This window comes from Crocodylus siamensis, chromosome 8 (assembly GCF_052110815.1).
Source record: "Crocodylus siamensis isolate JL-2025a chromosome 8, ASM5211081v1, whole genome shotgun sequence".
NCBI lineage: Eukaryota > Metazoa > Chordata > Crocodylia > Crocodylidae > Crocodylus > Crocodylus siamensis.
Genome location: NC_143402.1, coordinates 39,248,207 through 39,263,071, shown reverse-complemented (window position 1 = coordinate 39,263,071; position 14,865 = coordinate 39,248,207). Strand labels below are relative to the sequence as shown.

Here is a 14,865-nt window from a genome sequence, read left to right as displayed (position 1 = left end):
GTTCTCGTAACTCGCTTCGGTCGCGCGTTCTGAAGACGATGGTCGTACGTTCTGTTTTCATGGGGTCGCGAGACTTTCCCTTAGTTTTGTTATTTTCTGTATGCCGTTGGTTGCTCTCACCCTCGTTTTCTTCTTTTATACTTTCTTCTCCTTCTCCCCTTTCGCCCTCCTCTTGCTCCCCTTCATCTCTAGAAAATGGAAGTGTGTCATCCTCCTCTTCATCTTCTTCAGTAATAACTTTTCGAGTCCGGGTAGTAACAGGCAAGGCAGCTCTTCGAGTAACAGCTGGTAAAGTAGTTTTTCGGGTGGCAACTGGTAAGACGGCTAATGGCGGAGTTGTCGATGGTAATGGTGGATAAATTGACGATATTAGCGTGGTAGTAGTAGCAGAAGGGTTAAGTTCTGTAGTAACGACAGCGGCTAGTGGTGCGGCGGCAGCTGGCGGTGCGACGGCGGTGGCTGGCAGCACGGCAACGGCAGCTGGCGGAGCGGCGACTGGCGGCGGGACGGCGGCTGGCGGAGCGGCGACTGGCGGCGGGATGGCGACTGGCGGCGGGATGGCGGCTGGCGGAGCGATGACTGCGGCTGGCAGGACGGCGGTCGGCAGAACAGCGGCGGCGGCTGGCGGGACGGCGGCCGGCAGAACGGCGGCGGCGGCTGGCGGGACGGCGGCCGGCGGGACGGCGGCTGGCGGAGCGGCGGCAACTGCTGGCGGAGCGGCGGCTGCTGCTGGTGGAACAATAGCAACGACTGGGGGGTAGAGGAGCTTTGCGGCGGTGTTAACTGCGGCGGTGTTAACTGGAGGGTTAGGCTCTGAATACGGAGGTGGTTCCTTATATTCGGTTAGTGTATATTCTGGAGCAGTTGGAGTAGTTGGGGGAAGGCATGGAAGTAACTTCGCTTCCTTTAAGCACTCAGGGCTCTCTTCTGGGTTGGTCAGCATGCTTGATGCCTTTGCGGCTGCTAGTTCTGTGGCATTGCGGCATGCAGTGTGGAGCTGCGACTCTAAGTCTCCTATAGCTCCTACAGCATTTATGAAGTGTCGCAACAAAACTTCTGTCACTCTACTGGGAATTATTTCTGTTTTGTTAAAGAGTCTTTTCTTGGCTCCCCTCTCGGCTTCTAGTTCGTGGCGGCGGCGGACTAAACTATCATAGGCCTTCCCAGTTTCAGGTATTCGCTGGGGGTTAATTTGGCCGGGGGGGTGCTTTCCTATGACATTATGAAGGAGCCCTAGAATAGAGGCTTGTTCTTCACTGGCCGGTGACGCATCTCCTTTAGAAGGGAGAATACCTGCAAGGGCTCCGTTTCCCCCTGCATTTGTTGGGGAAAATATGACTTTGGGGGCGGCCATTACACACCCCAGAGCAGCAGCAGCTAGTGAGCATGTCCAGATTCTACTTCCTGGTTCGTTCACCCAAATGCGACCAGAGATTTGAGTCTTAGGGTCACTATCGCCTGCCGCATGATAAGCAAGATGATTCCAAAGATCATCAGAGGTTAATGGGGGTGAACGGTGTCCCAGTCGCCAGGGACACATGCAGACTAGCATGGCCTGATCGTCTACTTGGGATCCTGTTCGTGACGCCATGTGGCGAAATGCCGGGCTAGCGGCTCCGGCACCGCTTAGGGGAGCCGCGGGCTTTGCGGAGTTGTGCGAGCGCGCGGCTTGTGGGGCGGGATTGAGGTAGCTCTTAGCCGCCCTCGAGGTTCGCCGAGTTGGCACAAGCAGACGACTTAGAGTAAGTAGTTAGTGTCTCTTAATCTATAGGGTGTCCGTTGGTTCACGAGGTTCCAGAGCCAGCCCTTGCGTTCCAACAGTGGAACAAGTCCAAAGCTAGGTGCGGCTGCCGACTCCTTAAGTCCCAGAACTGGTCAACGGCTCATTGATATGGAATGTTAGTCATAAAAGTTATTACGGAGTAGATATAGAGTAAAATAAAAAGATTTATTCACTCACCTGGCCTCACCCTCTTACAAGTAAGAGGGGAGGCCGGTTGGAACGAAGTTGCAGTAAATACAAGTATAGCGAGCGTAGATATGCTGTCTAAGCTACGATGAGAGGCAGTCGAGAAGCGGAGTCTCCGATGTTTCTTCAGTTACAGTATGCTGGATACTAAAGGGGTCTGTTGGTTCACGGGGTTCCAGAGCGAGCAGCTGCCGACTCCGTAGTCCCAGAACTGGTCAACAGCTCATGAATGGGATACTCTATAGGGTGTCCGTTGGTTCACGAGGTTCCAGAGCCAGCCCTTGCGTTCCAACAGTGGAACAAGTCCAAAGCTAGGTGCGGCTGCCGGCTCCTTAAGTCCCAGAACTGGTCAACGGCTCATAATTGGGAAACACAAAGCAATACTGTAACACAGTGAATCGTTGTCAGTTGTCGGATTTCTGAGGCCTTTATCTTCGCTGGGATACGCCCAGGCGGGGAGGCTGAGAACCGGTCTGCGGGGTGATCAGGCCCACAGAGTTTTCCAGTTGTCGTCTCTGCTGCTTCCTGCTTTTTTGCCTCTTTTATAAATGTTTGTTGGACTGCCTCTATGACACTAACTATAGTATACAGATAGGATAATTTTCTTTTACATAATTATTGCTAGGCAGATTTTCTACATAAGTTTCATTTCTGCAAAAATGACACTTTTAGATAAGAAATGAAATTTACAGAATGCGCATGTGTAGCTTAATGCCAGTGGAGAGAAGTACAAAGCGTTCATTTTGATTAACAGTCTACTTCAAGGTTACATAAATGTGAGAGTGCCGCACGGCAGTTACACAAAAAGAGAAAATAATATAAAGTCTTTGCTAAAAACTATAAGACAGTTACATATGGCACCCAGGTAAGGATCCAGTTGGACCACAAACCCTTGGAAGCAATTTTTGTGAAGCTCACAGGAACGGCTCCAATATGGCTACAAAGGATGATGTTACAGCTCCAGAAATATGACATCCAGATTCTCTATACCAAAGGCAAAGACATGTTAGTGGCTGACACACTTTCCAGAGCCACAACGATCCCCCTCCCCCTAAACCATGGATAACGTGTGCCTCCTCAAGCGGGGGGGGGCACGGCAACCACGCATAGGCAGCAGCGGTGGTCTTGGCAGTGGGGATATGATGGTGGTGAGCAGGGACCATATGCAGGTGGCTGCAGGGATAGTGGCAGCAAGAATGGACTGAGCAGGGAATGCCTGCAGGCGGCTGCAGGAGTGTTGGCAGCAAGGTGGGTGAGGGGATGGTAAGCGGTGAGCAGCGATCACCCGCAGCAGCCATCCGTGCTGGTCGCGGTGGCAAGTGGGGACCACCCACTGCCGCTGGCAGCCATGTTAGCAGTGGGGAGGTAGGGGGGCAGCAACTGCCCACAGAAGCCAGCGGCAGCTTCAGTGGTGGCCTGTCTCAGGGGGCCTCATACCCCTCTTTGCTTCCCCATGCATCACCTATGCCCTGAACCTGATCTTGTCCACTCAGAAAAGGTGGTTCACGGTCTGACTAAAACGAAGTCACTCAGTGGCCAGTAGTTACAGAAGCACATGAAGTCGGACATGGAACTACAAGCCCCAGCATCTTAATGGATGGCCAAGCAGGCAAAAACAAGTTAGACCTGAACTGAAGTCTTACTGGCCTCTCAGAGACCAAATCCAGTTTCAGAATGACTTGCTCATGATCAGGCTGAAAATAATCATTCCACATGGTGTGAGGACCAACAAGTTGACTGTTATTGGGTTAGCAGGGTACCGCCCATTCCTTTGGTTCTCGCCTGCCACAACTTGGATGTTATGAGAGAAGGAAAGAGATTGATGAGATGTTAATTGGTACCCACAGAATGACCACTCCTGACCCATTACATTGTTCCAGGTATTTTTTCTTTTCTTTTTATCTTCTCCCTTACAGTGGCCCGGGTTGGAGGTGGCAGCAAGTATGAGCTACTCCCTGGATCACCTTGGGGATCAAGAGGAGATCTCCAGCTGTATAATCTTCCAGGTAAGTGTTGGCCAGCGTCTCGTGGGGTTGTCTAGTTACTAGTCCACACGTCTGGTGGCTTTGGTTCCACGCTGCCTAATCACGTAGAGGACGTCCCTCGTTTTCTCTCTCCGCATGGGGTAATTAGGCATGATCCCTGCTCATTTACTTTTGGGTCTTAAAGGAGGAAGAGAATAAGGAGCCTCCCCGTCCACGTCTCCATTTTTTGCAACTAATTGCCTCATTAGTAACAAGCACTCTCCGTGTTCTTTACTCTTTGCAGGTGCATAAATGTGGGAAGAGCCTCGGACTATTCCCCATCATGATCAGTTTCCTGTGTCCCAGTTTTCCCCAATCTCACTGGGCTTTAGCCCTGGAAATGCCCCTTTCCCTCGCTGAGGAAACCTGATCCTCTTTATTTGTAAGTCCCCACGGATCCGCCACCTGACGCCTCTGCTTTCCCCCCACTCCCCAGCATCGCAGGGTTTGCTGGCAAGATGGTCTTTGGTCACTACTCTGCCACTTCCCTCAGGAATCCACCGCCTGACACCGCTGCTGTCCCCGCACTCCCCGGCATTGCTAAGTTTACCAGCAAGATAATTTCTCTGGTCGTTGCCCTGCCACTTCCCTCAGGGATCCGCCGCCTGGTGTCTCTGCTTTTCTCCTTTTCCTCCCACTGCGGATCCAGCCAGGCTCCCGGAAGGGAAATCCCTGCTGCCCTTGGTCTACTGTGTACCTCAGAGCTTCCTCCCTTCTCGGGGTCTGTCCAGGTCTCTGGTAAGTCCTCCTCCTTTCTTCAGAACTTTGTCGGTCCTTGCTACTTCTTCTGGTGCCTGAAGGCATTTTCTTTGGGACTTCTCCTTTCTTTTATTCCTGGAGATGGTCTCCCATTGGCTGACCATGTGGGAGTGGGGAGTCTTCCCCCAGGGATTTTTCCCAAGTAACAGGGTTCCTAACAGGGACCCTGTTACATTGACATTGCTTCACTCATACAAAGGTTGAAAGCAGAGTCTTAACAAATCATATATTGATCTCAGCTGAATGCCCACATCGAGCAATGGATTGCAAATCGCACACCTTGTCAAGAGCTCCAATCCAGTACTCAGAAAGAGCCCCATGATCTCATGAGATCCCAGATCTGCCTTGGCTAAAACTGGCAGTAGACATTTTTGACCTTCAGGGACAGTCTTATTTGATAATAGTCAACTAGTACTCCAAGTACCTTGAAGTTTTACACTTGCCTGGCAAGACAGCTGGCATGGTAACAGCCATGAACGCTGCGTGCTCCTGGAGGCTGGGGGGGCATGTCTAGGTCCCACAGGCAGCAGCAGCACTGGCGGCAGCAGGAACGTGGCGGCAGCAAGCAGGGAGCTCCCACAGGTAGCCACGGCACCAGCGGCAGCTGAGGGAAAGGGGTGGTGAGTGCCAACCAGCAGTTGGCAACCACCCCCAGATGCCGCCGGCAGCGGCAGCCAGTGGCGATCGTGGACCACCCGCAGATGCCGCCAGCAGTGGCAGCAGTGAGGGGGAGAGGATGGTAAACAATGACTGCCTGCAGGTGCCACCGGCAGTGTTGGCAGCGCCTTTTCATAGAAGGTGCACCGCCACGCTCAGGGGGTGCACCCCCTATGCGTCGTCAAGGTAATAGACAAAACAAAGTCTGTATTTGCTTGCCATGGCATACCTAAAGAAATTGTTTGTTATCACATTCCATTTGCAAGTCTTGCAACATGATGAAATAATTTGCAACTGACTTGTGCATAACCATCACCCATTCTAGTCTGGGTTATCTACAGTCAGGCTGAGTGCACAGTTCATACCATCAAATCAATGTTGAAGAAGATTTTGCAGGACACTGCAGATCTATATCTGGCTTTACTTAATCTGAGGAACACACCCATTACTGGTCTTGAGTATGCTCCAGCACAGCTTCTGAAGGAGAGACTTTTGCGCAGTACCTTCCCTGCTACAACAGCAGTGCTAACTCCTAGACTACCCTCGAATGCTTCTCACAAGTTGCAGAAACTTCAGAGGTGCCAAAAGACACACGGCTACGTTCTTGCCACCTCTACAGAGAGGGAGAAAGTAAGGCAAACAAGTACAGGTTGCATATCGGCGTCCATTAGGGCGCTGCAGGCCCCTTAAAGGTATATTCCATATACCACACCAACGTCGTACTGGAGCTCTGAGCAATCGCACACGTCTTTTACATAAAGTGCACCTCCTCCTCTTCTTCTTCTCCCCTGCCTGTGCTTCCTGAACAGTTTGTACCCATCCATGACAGTGCTCGTCATGTGAGCTCCCACCAAGTCTCTGTAATTCCTATCATGTCATAGTGCTGTGACTGTGCGAGGACTTCCAATTCTTCTTGCTAGTTTCCCATGCTCCGTGCATTTGTGCACAGGTATGGGAAGTAACTAGTCGATTGCCCTGATGTCTCAGGAAATACGACAGCACCTCCCCTCTTGCTGTTCCTCTCTGGGTGGGTTTTGCACCTTGTCTTCTCAGGCACCATTTTTGGCTGGTGATCACTGGGTCTATGTTTGGCAAGAGGCCTACGTTTTGCATGTTTGTGCTTGGCAGGGTTGGGGGGAGGGGCGGGGGGGCTGTTGCATGCTCACCCAAGCAAAGGGGCTGCTCTGGTGAACTCTGCACCAGGCCTGCTGAGGCAGAGGACAGTCAAAGGGATCTTCATCCCGAGCGGGGTTACCGTGACTACCTAGTGCTTGTACCGCGGTAACAGGTAGGGGCAACGGTTGTGGGCCAGGGCACCCTTACGTACGGAGACGGTGCATGGCTGGGGCGCTCTGTCCCCCTGGCCCGACTGCTGCCCCTGCTGAAGGCTCGGCGCCAGTTTGGGGCCCGGCAGGTCAGGAAGGACGTGGGCAGCCGGGCAAGCCCAGCGCAGGGCAGGGCAAAGTGGCCGGGCCGGGCCGGGCCGGGAAAGCCGGGGGCGATGACGGAGAGGCCGCAGGGGCAAAGGCGGCAGCAGCCGCCTCCATCCGCAGCAAAGACCCACAGGCAACAGGCGAGGAGCGCGCGCGGCCTGCGCCAGCCCGCCCCTCGGCAGGGGCGGGGCCCGCGCGCCAGGCCCCACCCCCGACCGCCCGTGCCCCTCTGGCGCTCGGGGCTGGCGGGCGCATGCGCGGTGGCGGGCTGGGCGCTGGCGGCACCTGCCCCGGCGCGGGTCGTGAGCGCACGGCCTCTGCGGTAAGAGGCGGGGCCGGGGCCGGGCCGGGGCGAGCTCTACCCCCGGCGGGGAGCGCGTGGGGCCCGGCCCGCCGGGGGAGCGCGGTGCCACGCGCAGGGGCCCCGGCGCAGGCGGGCTGCTGCCCCCGCCGCCTCCTGCTGAGCCTCCGGTGCCGCCGCCCGTCCAGTCCGGGGCATCTGGACACCCCCTGCCCGCCGCCCGCCCAGGAAGGGCCCAGCGGTGCGGGCTGCCCTCCTGCCTCTGCTCCGACGGCGGCTCCGGGCAGTCTCACTGGGCAGCCCCGTCGGGTACTTGTTCTGAGCCCCAGACCTCGGTCCCCGCCCTGCTTTCTCTGTAGATGCCTCCCGAGCTCACACCCTCAGTAAGGCCAAGCGTTGCGCTGGGGCATAAGGCCCGCATTCCCCTGATGCACGGGATAGGCCTGTCTTGCCTCCAGCTTCCAGCAGGGCTGCGCAAGGCCTGTGAGTTTCCCGTAGCCTTGGTTGTTGCCACTCTGCTCCCTGCTTGCAAAGTCAAGGGGGTTCCCAGCGCAGCTGCTGAGCACAGCTCCACATGCCTCACTCGCTCTCCTCTTCTTGTAGTGAATGTAAGCATCAAGAGAGGAGCCAGCTTGACAGCCCTGGAGACTGACATCTTTGTCTGCTAGAACAGGTATGGTACAGGCAGCAGCAGCAAGCTCTTGTGTCATCCTGGCATCATACCTCCATCCCAATTTTTTCAAAAAGCTTATCAGAGGGAGAGGATAATTCAACCCTTGGCCATTCTGCTGAGACTACAGATGCAGTAACCTGTTGCACTGTAGTTGTTGCAGTATGATCTTGTAACTGTGCACTGAGAGCTAGACTGACAAAAAACATTGCAGACCAAAAACAGGGCCTCTGTGACTGGGGGCACCTTCAGAGCAGTGTGGGGAACACAGAGAAAGAAAGCACAATTTAATCATTAAGGTGAGTCAGCTTTGCCTTAGACATTCTAACAAACCAGCTCTTACGCAGTCATTTGACCTTTACAGCCATGCACTTCTTAGCAAATAGGACACTTGAAACCCAGGCACCGAAAGCTGCTTTGTTAATGGGAGAATCGCAGAAATGGAGGATTTAGTGGCAAAAACAGGGGATGATGGAACCTTTCGTTATTCAAGGTGTATTCCGCCAAAGCCTAAAGTTCTCCTGCTGTACTATGCTTTCACTGGGATGCCTTAAGGTGGGGGTGTCTAACTCACCTTGTATCACAGGCTGGATCCAGACTGCAAGGCTCTTTGTGGGCTGGATCCAGCCTGGGGCACGTGTGTGGGAGCAGGTCTGACTGACCCAGGGTATGTGACAGCGGCAGCAGCTTTTGCAAGCGGCACATAGTGCCACTCCAGTTCCCCATACATGCCCCATGCCATGGTTGCAGTTCTAGTTTTGGCATGGGGCACAAGGCACCAGTGGCTCCTGCATGGGGTGGTGACACAGTGCACCCAGAGGAGCTGGGGCAGGGGCAGTGATCATGGATGAAGTAGCTAAAAGAGTGACCCAGGCTGTATCAGCTCTCACTCACCCTGATTGCTGAGGCCACTGGGGGTCCAAGTGCCGTGGATTTTGCAGCAGGCCACTCCCCCAGCCATGTCCCCCAACTTCCAGTGGATTGCCAGTAGTCTTAGGGGCCAGATATCCATTCAATGGAGCCACTTTTCAGCCTGTGAGCCACATGTTTGACACCCCTGCCTTAAAGTAAAGGTTAGAGAAACAGGGTGCCATTAATACATTCAGTGAAATTTTAGGCAAATTTCCTTCCTAAAACTTCTGGGCAAGCCATAGCTAGATTGCAGCAGTCTTCTGGGAGGGAGAAGGGTGAGCAAAATAATCCTGTATTTGTGGTGCTGGCACTGTATAAGAATCTCCTTTTGGAAGAGATTTAAGTCCCCTTTACTTCTCTCGTACTGTGTCTGATATGCTTAACCATTATTAATTCAGAAGTGGGAGGTGGGCTCAGTTATCCATGTGGTGCTGGGCTGCACTCTTGCAAAGCCAGTATTCTGCCTCTTCTAGTCTTGAGACTTATTTCTTAAAATACCAAGACCCAGATGTGGAATGCAGTTCATGACGAGGACAAAATGAGTACAAAGGCTATTGAATTCCTTTGTGTATCCTCAGTCTTGCAGTTGTCTGTTTCTGAAGTGAAACAGTAACTTACAGGCATGTTTTAGGGCACATCTACAGTTGCGCTACATTGCCATAGCAACCACATGGGTCTACACGTGACTGGCAGCTACCGTGCCATAGTAGCACACGTCCCTGTTTTAGCATGCCACTACGGCAGAGTAGCGGCTAAAACTAACCATGCATCCTGTGCACAGTGCAATATGGGCAGTTTACTGTGCCATGCTTTACTGCTTCCAAAAGGAAGTAGTAAAGCATGGAGCAGTAACAACATCACTGTAGGGCAATGTGTAGACATGCCCTTAGGGACATCGATTATATTCCTCCTTTAGCTGTAATGATTTTCCCTATAGAGACAAGTAGATGTTCAGTCAGTTATACACTTCTGTAACTCAGCTCAGTACCTAGACGCTTCATTCTGGCATGGAGAAATTAATTGCTGAACCAACTGGACTCTATTCAAGTAGATATCCCTTCCATTTTTTAAATCTGTAGGTTTCCTTGGTCCTGCTCCTTGTGCTGCTGCAATGAGTGGGAAGTCCTTGCTTTTAAAGGTCATTCTCCTGGGGGATGGTGGCGTTGGAAAAAGTTCCCTCATGAACCGCTACGTCACTAACAAGTTTGACTCTCAGGCTTTCCACACTATCGGTGTAGAGTTTCTAAACCGTGACCTGGAGGTGGATGGACGTTTTGTGACACTCCAGATCTGGGACACTGCAGGACAGGAGAGGTTCAAGAGCCTGCGAACCCCTTTTTACAGAGGGGCAGACTGCTGCCTGCTGACCTTTAGTGTTGATGACCGCCAGAGCTTCGAGAACCTAGGCAACTGGCAGAAGGAATTTGTCTACTATGCAGATGTGAAGGACCCTGATCACTTCCCATTTGTGGTCCTGGGCAACAAGATTGACAAACTTGATAGACAGGTGACCACTGAAGAGGCTCAAGCCTGGTGCATGGAAAATGGAAACTACCCTTACCTGGAAACCAGTGCCAAGGATGACACCAATGTGGCAGTGGCCTTTGAAGAAGCTGTGCGACAAGTACTGGCAGTTGAAGAGCAACTGGAGCACTGCATGTTGGGGCATGCAATAGACCTGCACAGCAGCTCTAAATCAGGATCTTCGTGTTGTTAATAGTGTCAGTCACTTAGATAACACACCCTAGAACTGATCCTTAAATGGAACAAGTGCAAATGGCTCTCAGTCATATCAGGGAATGCAGAGAGAAAAGTGGGTTGGGTTACTGACTAGAAACAGCTTTCTGTTGAACCATGTGGAGTGCTAGGTGTAAAGGAAAGGTATATTATGAGTGACCCAAGTGCATCTGGATGTAGCGCTGCTTCCTCCCCTTATTCTTTCCAGCTGATCTCAAGGACTGGGTTAACCTAACAGGCTTATGAATTAAGATTGATGCTAAGAAATGTCCATAAAATGTTGTGTGCAGAACTCTAGACATTCCTTAAAGTATTTCATTAGTGAACTGAAAAATATTCAGCCCACTAAACTCATACCTTACTACCAAAGGGAAGTTTATTCAGTATCCTGCAGAACATCAAAACCAAACTGAAAGATTTGGAAAACCATGAGAATATCCATACAGTAACAATAGATGTGTATAGGCCCGTTTCTTAGGACTATCGCATTTTGTCCTGATCTGTCCTAATCTTCTGAAGCCTTTTGGAAGAACTTGTGTGCAATGCTGAACCTGGGTCCTCCTGGAAAGTAGCATGTCTCAAAATATTTGGAGAGATACAAGGGTGAGAAGGGTGTTTGAATGTTGCTGCCTACCTTGGTCAGTTTTTATTTGCCAGCTCTAACTTTGCTGCATATGGATGTTACTTCCACAGAGTGACTGGCTTCTTGGTTACAGTTGTGCTGTTGGCTTTTCCTGAGGCATAGCACTAGATGCTGCTGCTCACATCTTGGATGACTCCCGACTGGACATCATCTTCATTCATGGACACTGTCTTAGCCATATTAGTTTTTATGGACAATAGACCCTCAGTGTGAACATGGGTCTTGGTGCCATGTAATTACCAGTATATATCATGGCTGTAGAAAAATTGGTGATAGATGAACAGAGGAACTTTTTGATGTGCAGCACGTTGATGAACAGACTTGTGGATATCCATTAAAAGCACCTTTTTGCAGGTATGCTGGTGAAGCAGTCCTGGTCCTGGGCACAGGCTTAGGATCCTCCGTGCTTTGTGAGCCAAAAGACCAGTGAGCCAAAGGCCACTTGATCTGAGATCCCTTGAGTTGGATGCGGCAGTTTAGAATAATTTCTCCATTATTAAATTGCTTTCTCAAGAATCTTGGAACAGAAGGGATAGTGAGTGGGAGGTAACCACCAGTGATGAGCCTCTAGTGAATTGTCTACAAGACTTTTAATGGTAGGGCTGTTAAGCTAATAGGCTCTGTGTTAACATGGTACCTTGCTCAAGACCATTGGGGAGGTTAGAGAAATTTCCACGTGGCTGAACATTTAAAGGAAAAACAGAAACACCATTAGAAATGAATCATAGGCCTGCTAACCCAGGGCACTGGCCTACTTATGGTGACCAGTCTCAAGGTATCTGTTTGGAGCCAGTGGGTCTGTGTTTGCTGGCTGCTCTAATTTTTTTTCCCTTTGTAACCTTGTAATATGTAACTTCATGCTCTCCCACATTTGTCCATGATCGTGTAATGATGACTGCCTGTGAGCATATCATTGTCTGCCTGTGAGAGCACTCTCTTGTGTATATCTCAGCTCGTTGCTGAGTGCAAACCATGAGCCCAGTTGCTCCCCTGTTTGTCTTTGGCCATAGATGCAGTAAGTGTAAGTCACGTGGCTCACATGCAGCTAATTTTCTGTTCTTGCTGAGAGGTTTCCACCTTAGCATTGGCCAGTGGGAGCTAGTGGCAATCATCTAAAGGCTCCTGCACTGTGGGAGAAATGTCTTTTGCTGAAACTCAGGGTACGTCTGCCCCCTCTCAGAAGGGCAATAGTGCATATAAGTGACCGCAACTGTAGGTGCAAAGGTCTTATATAGGAGGCCTGACTTCAAAGAGGTGCTAAGTACCCATCACTCCCATCCAAGTGAATGGGCTTGTGATGGGAAGTGCATGCCTCTGGGAAATCAGACCTAGGGTGTTCACAGGATGCCCTTGCCTCTCCCTAGTTATACTTTGCGTCCTCTTTGGTGTGTGTGTGTGTGTGTGTGTGTGTGTGTGTGTGTGTAGACATCAAAAGGCCAGCTAAACTTACTGAGAGGCTAGCCTTTCTTATAACTGTACTTGGTAATTCCATTGAAGAGCCTCTTAACCTGACCCTGTGTCCAGTGGTCCTTATTAAAGGCTCAAAATATACAAATATTTGTGTTAATCCAGTTTTTAAGATTGTTAAGTGCAGATGGTACAAACAGTGTTAGGTTGTTGTTTATAAACTGTGCTGTTGGAGCCTATCTCATCCAGGTAGGGCAGTTGTTAAGTGGAAGCCCTATCCTTTAGGTGAATGGTTTTCAACCTGTGGTCCACAGACCCTAGGGGTCTGCAGACTGTGTCTAAGGAGTCTTTGAAAGATGACTCCAATCAATCAAAAGTATGTGACTACCCTTACTTACAATTCAGAGTAAGTACCTCTATTCAAAATTTCCAAAGGGGTCTGCCAATGAAAAAAGGTTGAAAACCACTGCTTTAGACTACATTACTTTTCTAGCCTACTTATCGCATGATCTGTGTGAGCTTTGATGCTGCCTGCAAAAAAGGAGAGTTACTGTAAACCAGCTGTGATGTATGAGGGAGAACGCACAACAGAGTATCTCCCAGTACCTTGGGTGCATATTGATGCTAATGGCTGAATCCTGAAAGCCTTTAGCATACATAAACTGTGCATTTAGGCTTACTAGCTATTTGTCTATCCTGTAATGTGTTCTCTGGTATCTTCTTTATTTTTAACAAGCATTAGATTGATTCTTTTTTCTTTTCTTTTCTTTTTTTAAAGAAAACATATTTTAGGCATGTATTTTTAAACTCCATTTTTTAAAAATAGGGCAGTATTTTTATGTATTGAATTTGTTTAATTTATTTCAAACCAGTGCGTGCACAGTTTCTGGAGCAGCCTGACTCCTCAGCTCTTCATTGCAAAGTTCAATTGCCAGCTGGCATCCCTTCCCTGTGACTCCTAAGCTGCTGCAATTGCCACTACTGCTAACAAACTGGAATTGTGCAACTAATATTTTTCATTTTATTTAAGCAAATAAAACCTGGCTGTGTCAAATCAAATATGTAATGTTTTTGCTTTCTTTTGTTGCGTTAAATAAGGAGTTTGAGATGGAACCTCAGCTAGAAACTGACAGTTGTCTTGTGGTAGGTAAATGGAGCAATGTCAGTTTATATCACCTGAAGACCTGACCTAATACTGTGAACACATGGCAAGGAACTGGAGCCAAGGTAGCGGGGTCATTTGGCTGCATAAAACAACAGGTTTTTAACACTTTGGGCAGTTTCTAAATGTTTATAATATAAATAGATAGTTCAAGTTCCAAATGCTTGTCCAAGCTCCAAAGCCTGTCACCAGCTATCCACTTAGTAGTACTGTATTTCAGAAAATATTTTCTAAGTAGAAATACTCTATATCCCAACCCATGGTTGCTTACTGTCTAATTTTCTCTCTTGCCCACAAACAGTTCTTTTTCCTACTCATCTCAGAGTCAGTCTCCTGGTCTCTTATTGTTACTCAGCCTGCTCTCTCGTTAGAAAATTATTTTTCTAGAAAATGCTGGTATTACATTGTCCATCACATTTCTTCACACAGACAGGCTGTTTGTGTCTTTGTACTGCCTGCAAATAGCCATCATAGCATTTACCAGTCAAATACTCAGCTTTCTTTTTTCCTGTGGGCCACCATCTATTTTGACATGTTTTGCCTCTTAACTAGAATTTTATGCATTTGTGGAGCCTGTCATCTATATTTTCATTGGCATTCCCATTTTTTCTACCTATGGCTACCTGACATTTTTGGGTTTTTGGCCTGTTTGCTTTCCTGTGGTTTTCCAGCCATGTTTCCTAAGGGAGTGGCATTGGGTTTAAAGTCTTGGAATTGTTTTTCACTGCAGCATTGGGAATTTGGGGGAGGAGGGTGTGACAGTCTCCAGTATATTATTTTAACTGTCTAAAATCAATGAAAAATACAAATCTAGACATTTTGCAACAAGAGAGATTCCTGTTCCAGCTGATAGGAAGGGTGATCTCTAATGTAATATAGAGCCAGATCTGAAGCCAGAGACTCCCTTGGTTTCAGACTGAGTTTATAAGAATACATATAGCAACTGGTTCTGGTTTAAATTACTCATACTTAAATCCAACATCAAGCCTTTAATCTTCAGTGCCCAGAAGAGCATGTTTTATGTGGGTAATGTTGTACAAGAGCACATACCTTCTATCCTTGCCAGCTCTGTCAGATGCAGAATGGAGCTTGTACCCTTGGAGAATGTTCCCTTTTTCAGATTGCAGCTGGCAGTCACAGCTTATGATTAGTCCATGGGGTTTAGGCTCGATGGGATATGTTCTTACTCCA

At 49.6% G+C, this 14,865-nt stretch overlaps 1 protein-coding gene across 4 annotated transcripts; it reads left to right on the top strand.

Moving 5' to 3' along the window:
• Positions 1-7,050: 7,050 nt before the first annotated feature.
• RAB9B (RAB9B, member RAS oncogene family) lies at positions 7,051-13,566 on the top strand. 4 transcript variants are annotated; one of them, XR_016443859.1, is made up of 4 exons: positions 7,051-7,164; positions 7,747-7,816; positions 9,805-11,459; positions 13,385-13,566. XR_016443859.1 is itself a non-coding variant. In XM_090060326.1 (3 exons), exon 3 carries the CDS (start codon positions 9,837-9,839, stop codon positions 10,440-10,442), a length of 606 nt encoding a protein of 201 aa, XP_089916452.1. In that variant the 5' UTR covers positions 7,051-7,164; positions 7,747-7,816; positions 9,805-9,836; the 3' UTR covers positions 10,443-13,235. The 4 variants fall into 4 exon arrangements, 3 of the variants coding, with proteins under 3 accessions (XP_089916452.1, XP_089916453.1, XP_089916454.1); XM_090060326.1 differs by lacking the exon at positions 13,385-13,566 and having other exon boundaries at positions 9,805-13,235; XM_090060328.1 differs by lacking the exons at positions 7,051-7,164; positions 13,385-13,566 and adding an exon at positions 7,183-7,452 and having other exon boundaries at positions 9,805-13,235.
• Positions 13,567-14,865: the final 1,299 nt, after the last annotated feature.